The sequence below is a fragment of the Pterocles gutturalis genome, unplaced genomic scaffold (genome assembly GCF_000699245.1).
Source record: "Pterocles gutturalis isolate BGI_N339 unplaced genomic scaffold, ASM69924v1 scaffold29567, whole genome shotgun sequence".
NCBI lineage: Eukaryota > Metazoa > Chordata > Aves > Pterocliformes > Pteroclidae > Pterocles > Pterocles gutturalis.
The window spans coordinates 8,767-17,234 of NW_010116376.1; the positions used below are offsets into that span (position 1 = coordinate 8,767).

General features: G+C 37.8%; 1 protein-coding gene across 1 annotated transcript in view; it reads right to left on the minus strand.

Moving 5' to 3' along the window:
- Positions 1 to 8,468, minus strand: part of UBE3A (ubiquitin protein ligase E3A) — a gene marked incomplete at its 3' end in the record, with an annotated part of 36,159 nt that overhangs the window by 7,503 nt on the left and 20,188 nt on the right. The window contains exons 5-6 of the mRNA XM_010075495.1: positions 5,812 to 6,122; positions 194 to 1,449 (exon numbers count right to left, since the gene is read on the minus strand). Coding sequence (XP_010073797.1) covers positions 194 to 1,449; positions 5,812 to 6,122 — 1,567 coding nt within the window. The remainder of the gene's footprint in view (positions 1 to 193; positions 1,450 to 5,811; positions 6,123 to 8,468) is intronic.

Here is an 8,468-nt window from a genome sequence, read left to right on the forward strand (position 1 = left end):
GAAGTGGTTCCACTGAACATGCGGATCTTCAGCAGCACACTTAGAATTCAAACTTAGTATGCTAACGCTATTTGAGTTTCTTCTAGAGGAAATCTAGTATATAAAACACTGCACTCACACACAGTCCTTTTCAGATAGTCAAAGCCTGCGTCAGAACCAACAAACTTAAGTTCCATGTGGCTGCATGACTTACCCGGACGAGCGCATCATCAATGATGTGATCACGTCTCACTTTAAGTCGCAAATATGGGTTGAGCTGCTGTCCTTGAACTAAGCTGTAGAGCACAGTTATGCGCCTTTCACTGTACATCCGGATTCTATTGTCATAATACAATCCCAGGTTCTTGGTAACAGCATTCAATATGAAGGGACAGGTCATAAAAGAGAATTTATTTTCTGTTTCTACTTTGAAGAAAGTGTAGTCTTTGTCCATTTCTAGAACATCATTCAGTGGTTCATTAATAAATTCTTCAAAAGGGATAAGTGGTTTTCTGCAATCTATAGTTTTAACACCAAGTTCAGTTTCCAGTGGGTCCACTCGAGGGCCTTTTTTGTTTCTCCTTTCCTCACCCAACAGCTCTTGAAGTGTTAGTTCACTTGATTCTGGTATGGGTTCTTCATCTTCCTCTTCGTTATGATCTGTATCCACATCCCCTCCTACTACATTTGCATAGTAAACCATTTTCAAGCACTTTGAAGCAGCAACAACAGCATCATCATCATTCACTAGGTTACGACTATTGAACTCATTGCTTATGACTTTGTAAGTAATAAGCTGCTGAAATGTTTCCATCATTCTCCGAATTTGGTCTGCTCTATACTTAGACCACAATCTGACCAGTTTTGCTTGAGCTGCAAGGGGTAGTTTGCTCATTGCTTTGCAAAACAATGGTAGAGCCATTTCCAGATATTCTGGGCTATGAAGGTTGCCATTCTCCATAACAATAATAAACAAATTCAGATAGTTAGGATCCCTAGAGTACACATTATGATAAGTCAAGTCACATTCCACATTAGGTGATAAGTACACAAGTGCATTTAAAAAGGCAGTTTCTATTTTTTCATTAGAAAGTAATCTATCATAGACCCGTCTGACTGCTTCAATATCTACAGACACTTCATCTGGGCCTAGTTTTTGGAGGTTATTATCTCCCTGTGTATTATCACCTATTCTTGATGATGAAGATGACGATGCACCTGAATCTTCTTCCATAGCAGCAGCCGAACATGCAGCTTTTTCCTTTTCATCTTCATCTTTGTCTTCATCCTTTCCTTGAAGAGACTTAAGCTCCTCCTTGGTGTGCTGCTTGGCTTTTCGGAAACTCTGTACCAATGCTTCAGCACTGGAAAATACTCTCCCAATCACCCGGATTAAAGGGGAATAATCCTCTTTCTCTCGACATAGTTCAAGAATTTCATATATCTTGTCTTCTGTTAGAAAAGTCACATCTATAAAAAGATAAAATATTAATTTTAAGACAAAAATGTAAAAGATTAAATACTAATTTGCTCTACTCCAGAAATTTGTGTATCATATCACCATTAACACTTTGGAAAAAATGGTGCCAGTGATGCATAAATTTAAGACAGACTTTATAATTTCACTAGCTTGAAGAATCATGATTTAATTCACTATGATTTTGTAAAATATTTTATTAACGGATGCTGATCAGAGAACACGCTTGATGGTAAAATTGATTTCCCGCCAACTGACTACATTTGGTAGTTAACAGTATTGTATCATCTAAACATGAGCAACTAAATCAATCAGATGTTCCATGTGACAATATAGTCTTCTGGTAAACCTGCACAGTTGATGTGTGAGTTGTTAAATGATACACAAACTAAACTGTATCAACTTTTTTTTCAAACATAGCACATGCATACGGACTTCACACACTCTCCCTTAAAAACAGATCCTGAAGAAAAGATTCAATAATTTGTTTAGCTGTTATATTAACAGGAATGTAAGATTTCTTATTTCTATTTTTAATGCTTTCTGCAACTGTTTTCATACTAAACTGATGCCTGAAAAACATCCCAAAAAACCGTAATACATGCTCAGAAATTTATGCTGCCTTCTAAATTATACATACAATTGGGCACCTGAGTTATTTCTTGGTACCTTAGGCCTCACTAAGATAAACAACTTGAGTATACTCATCAACATGTTATTCAGATGAACAAGCTGGTTTACACACATCATCTGCCTGGGCTCCAAACACCTGGTCTGCTCCCCCTCCCCGAAAGCCCCTGATATGAAATAAATCATTTGGTAGTCCATTTGTTACTTGGAATCTTCCTTTCTCTTTAGAAAAGAGGAGAAAACATTTCTAGCTTTTCACGCTACTTCAACAGCACCCACAGGTCCTTTCACATTGGGTGATGATTACAGAGTAGGATTACATGATCAGACCCTGACAAGATGTTCTAGTTTAAGCAGATTCTTCTAAACTGACATATAATTTAGAACTAAAACTGAATCTGTTAAATAGTATCTCTACAGCACACAACACTGTATTCACTAACCACGCTAGAACAACTACCTCTGCAGAAAGAAAGTATAACATTTTTATAAACAGTCATAGGTTTAAAGTATTTTGATTGCCTATACTAACATTTTTTCCAAGCAGTCATTAAAATAAAAATACAAACTAAATGATGCAAAGACAGACAACCTATTGATTTTTGCAGAGCCCCAAGCCATTCTTAGAGCACATATACTACAGAAAAGATTTAGCTTAATGTCACACTACTGAGATCAACTTCCAACCAACCCGAAGACAGTGAAAAAGCTTTAAAACTAAAATGTAGTGTTAAAAACAGCAGCACTGAAAATATTACAAAAGGATTCAAGGTTAGTGCAACATCTCCTATTTTTATCGTTGCAGCGCATGCTCAAGAAGCAAACTTGCCTCAAAGACATTTAACTGCTGATACAGATTTTGTTCCATGCCATAGTTCCTCAAGCTGAGGACCATAGCCTCAAATTCACTGACTCTGGATTGCACAGGTTATTCATAGCATAAAAATTATCAGCAAAGTTGACAACTTAAAACACATTTCAGGTTTCCATACTTACAACAGGAATTCCCCAGTCATTCTTTTATAGGTTTTATTATTTAAGGAACAAACCATGTGCTAATTCCAGTTAAAATATTAAGTATTACCATGAGCAGTTTCATAACAGCTTTAAGTCATATCCTGTGACCGTCCTCTAACTAAGCTGCCACAAGGGTCTGCCCCATTTTTACTTTACAGCAGTGAGAACAGCTGGAGAAAAAGATGTAAGTGAAGCTTTCTTCTACTCAAGTCAATTTTAGCCAACACCTGTTTGAATATGTGACCTTTTATATACCTTCTTCTCTCACCCCTTCTATTGCAACAAAGTGATTCAGCAGAGTAAATGTACCTACTCTCAGATCTTGTTCTCAGTAATACAGTTCTGGGCCCCTCAGCTCAAGAGGGACAGAGAACTGCTGGAGAGAGTCCAGCGCAGAGCCACAAAGATGATTAAGGGAATGGAGCATCTCCCCCCTTAATGAGGAAAGGCTGAGGGAGCTGGGTCTCTTTAGCCTGGAAAAGAGGAGACTGAGGGGTGACCTAATCAATGTTTATAAATACGTAAAGGGTGAGTGTCAGGAGGATGGAGCCAGGCTCTTCTCTGTGACATCTAGTGACAGGACAAGGGGCAGTGGGTTCAAGCTGGAACATAGGAGGTTCCACTTGAACATGAGAAAAAACTTCTTCACAGTGAGGGTGACAGAGCACTGGAACAGGCTGCCCAGAGAGGTTGTGGAGTCTCCTTCTCTGGAGACATTCAAAGCCCGCCTGGATGCGTTCCTGTGTGATCTGATCTAGGTGTTCCTGCTCCGGCAGGGGGGATTGGACTAGATGATCTTTCGAGGTCCCTTCCAATCTCTAACATTCTGTGATTCTGTGAAAACGGATAACAACAGTAATACAAAAAAGAGACAAACCTGTACATGAAGTCAAGATTTAGCAGTGATTCTTGACTGTAAAAAAGACTTCACGTGATATATATGTGGCCAACAACACACTCACTAATTAGCAAATTTATTAATTACCTTTTCATTATCTCTTAAGGAAGCTTTGTCATGACTGTGCATTCACTGCCTGTCCACTGACCTTCTCTGTTCCCAACTGAACGTTTTCATAACTCAAAGTTGACAATAGCTTCCCAGGTAATTATAACACCGATTTTTAAATTTCTCTCCCTCTCTGTGACTACATTTGTAACCGACGCTTTTTACATATTTGCAATTTCTCTATTTCCTGCCTCTTTTGGACTGCCGTCTAAGGTATTAGTGAGATGCTGACAATGGCCTCCAGATACATTTTCCCCCAAAGGTAATAGTCTTAGGGCTTAGCACTACAGAAAAGCAACTTAAATAATTCTTTCTGAAGGGCCTTTCTTTCAATTTATTTATAACTTTCAATCCTCTGTCAAGCATAAAAGCAAGACACACATCCTTGTCCTTGGCCTTCTTAAACTTAGCTGCAGTTTTCCCAGTAACTGTTGCTGTAGATGGACCTCAAAAAATTTCTGAGCGCTAGATTCCTTAGACATCATCCAATTCCAAAGGTAACTAAGAGTCTCAGATGGGCTTTAAGAATGCATTAATGCTCTCTGTCCATACAGAGAGCTGGCTACAAAGCCAGGTCAATACTTGTGATGTTGCAACAGATTAAATCAGAAGACAGAAGAGTCATTGCTTTAGACAACAGGCTGTCTCTGGAGATAGGTTGAGAAGACTCTCATATCTATCTTGGGGAAAGAGGACAGCAGAGTCAGGAAGAAGGAGGAAAATCCTGTATGTGCACCCCTCCATTAAAAATACACAAAACTAAGAGACAAATCCCAATCAGACCTGATGTGCTTCCTGCCTGTCTCAATACCCCACTGGCTCCCCTTTCCCCTCCCTGCTGTTTGCCTCTTTGCTTACTCAGATCATCAATAATTTGGGGACAAATTTATCCTTTCATCAGATAAAGATCAAACTGATGCAGGTATTGACTGGAGCATCTTAGGCCCCTTATAACACAGTACTATGTTTTATTGATGATTCTGTAGGGCTTTTTAATTCTTTGTTGTAAACTGTTTCAGCTTCTTTAGCTAAAATGAATGAATCTGAACTGTGCTTATACCACTTATTGCAATGATAATTAAAAAAGGTCTGCTCAAAAGTTAATGGCTTTAATTTAATTTAGCTTGTGATTTCTAATTGCACCGCAGGTTTTGACAGCAACTAAAATTATTCTTGTAGTATGTACTTACTGTTTCAGAGATTTTGAAAAGCTAAACAGAAGTTTAAAAAGACATATAGAACAGTATTTCATTTTTGTACACTGGCTTAGAAATCACTTGGCTTAAACTTTCTGTAGCTTGGTAGATGTATTGCCTATCTGTCATTTTTTGTTGATCTGTTAAGTTCCTTAACATAGAATATGGAATTAGTTAAAGTATAACCTTTATAACTCATTAACTACAGAAGAGTTACAAAACTAGAGCAGTCAACAGCACCTAAAAAAACTCCCCGTATTTGCAAAACCAGTAATCTCGGAAAGCAACAAATACACATCGATTTTTAACAGAGATGTGTTAAAGATCCAGATTTGGAATTCATGTTCAGAATTATTCCAGCCATTTTTCAGAATGCATAGTAAAATATTTGATTGCCCAATATTGTATTTTACTTAGAAGTCAGCAGAACACCACCACACTGTAGGCTTATACTCATGCATATTAAATGTGTTTTATTTTAGGAAAATTATAAAATAACATCTTACCTTTAAAGTCATCTCTTGGGCCTTGCATTTCCTTCTTGTTCATTTTTCTGTCAGTGCAGGAATTGTTATGGGCACCTTTGGAATTGTTTTCTAGGTAAGCTGAGCTCGTTCCTTTCTTGGAGGGATGAGGATCACAGAGTTTTGCATTAATCTTATAAAGCTCGAGGGCCTTAATGGCTGCTGCATTGTTATCCATACGTAGAAAAGTTGGACAGGAAGCACAAAATTCATTCGTGCAGGCTTCATTTCCACAGCCCTCAGTTAACTGGTGGTAGTAGCGCTCTATTAGATGCTTTGCAGCTGCTCGCTTCCTGTAGCAAACAGTCAAACAGTAAGTACAAGGATTAGTAGAGCTTTCACATACAAAGCTCATTCAAAAGCATCAGCAAGGCAGAGATTAGTCAGGCACTGAAACACAAGATTTCTGTGGCAGAGAGGACACATCAGATTTTTTTAAATGCAGGATTCGCATGTTGACAAATGCAAATGTATTTAACACACAATTTAATTTGTGGGTCCTATGTAAGCGAAAGGTAAATGCTGTTTACGCAGTTTTCAGCTTTACATTCTAGTGTTACAGTGGACGCAATCTTGTTCAGTACTGAACAACCTCAACCGCCACTGAAAAAGAGAGCAATTTAGATGCAAAGCTAGGCTGCAAGTAAAACAGAACTGGATCTCACACAGGTGATTGAGTCTGATGTATAGTACTGAGGTATGGTTGCCACTGACAGAGGGAAGAGGCATGAAATACAAATGATCCAGGCACTAAATAGTACCAAAACTGCACCAATAGGATATAAACCCTTTAAAAATTTAAACCATTTTTCAAAGCAAGATTTCAGATGACTAAAGTTATCTGATATTTAGTCTATTTAAATCCATAGGAAAAATATCCCTTAGTTAATTAAACTGATGACAAAACCACAATTAAAGATGAGCTCAAGGCTGAATATATCTCTCCTCAGCTTAGTAAGTTATATGGTTCTTTAAAAAAGCTATTTGCCAAATCCTCCCCTTTCTCCTGCAATTATACATGGCAAGTATATATTCTGAAGAATTACAGCTGTATCGCTATACAAGTCAATGTGGTCAGTACTATATATATACTCACACAGGAAAATTTAATTGTCCAATTAATAAAAGGTCACAGACTTTTACAGAAACATGCAAATGATAAAGAAATCACTGGAAAGCTGCAGATAATTGGGACAGAAGAAGCTACACGCAGCACTGAGAGCACTGTATTTCACCACATTTTGGAAAGAAACCCCCACACCTTCGCTTCATTTAAGAAAATGAGTTATTAATGAAAAATATCAACTATGAAACATTTTAAACATTTTGATTAGGTGCAACATACAGGCTTTTTACCTAACTTTAGTGACATGGTACTATAAACATTAGAACATTGGAAGCAAGATTTTAATCAGAAACTATGAAATTAAAGTTGCCTTTTCAGATGTTGATGCATACACAGATTCTGCATAGAAAACGTACTTGAGGATTGAAGTGCTAGACCAACTGGTACTACAGAGCACTTGCTGTACCTAGCTGTTAATACTAGCTGGTTAAACATCAGAGTTTCAATGCAGATGCTTCAGAAGGGAAAATGTGCTCAAGTTCCGGAAGTAGCAACTGAGGTATGTATTATTCAGCAACACCACTTTTTCTCCTTCCCTTTCACCCTTCAAGATCTCATGATGCTAGGGAAGAAAACATTTCTTACAAAAAAACCCACTACCTCAATGTTTACCTGACCTTGCAAATGCCCCAGTGAGTTCCAAGACAAAAAGCTAGAGAGAAAGGTTTCCCTGGCACCTCAAGACAGAGGTGGAAGACCATTAAAAAAAAAAAAAAAAGCAACACCAGCAATACCTTCAAAACTACTACTATATAAACAGGGAATAGCTGTATTCTGATCCAAGGAAAGAGTTCTCTGATTTTTGTATGTGGATTTAGGAAAACCTGCCTCTCTCCATGTATGTATAAAAATATGAAGTGTTTTTAATCTTGTCTTTCATATTTCAGCTTTTACAATACAGGCTTTAAAAAGCCAACAGTTTTTTAATACAGCTGAGACCAGTACGTGATTTCAAAGGCATCTATTTCTGAAAGCCAAGATTTCATGCTTTGATCATTCTTGACTTTCAGTCATTCCGGACCTTTATATTTAGAGTGCAAAATACTGTAACTTGTAAGCAGATAAGCATATCACGTGAAAGCCCTTCTTTGTTAATATCGAATTTTTACACCTGAGCTATGGCCACCTGTCTCACCAACATGCTCCTTATTTACTCCTCTTGCAGTCTCTTCTATGCATTACCTTAATGCCCTCATGAAAGCTCTCAAGTTGAAACTTCCTCTTCCTTTAATTTTCCTCCCTCTCTCTCACTAACCATGTTTTCCACAGTGATACAAAATGGCAGTTATTTCATATACACATTATCATTTTAACTTTATCCTTCCTCATCACATTTTCCTTCCATCTTATTTCTCCACTGCAGTCTACATGTAGATCACAAGTTTTTTGCCATAATTTCTGTGTTTTCTGACCTATGTAATATGCCTATGAATACTCTATGGATTACTTCTCACAGCTGTTCTAAGTGTCTGTATGTTGGGGGGGGGGGGGGGGGGGTTTTTTTTCCTACAAG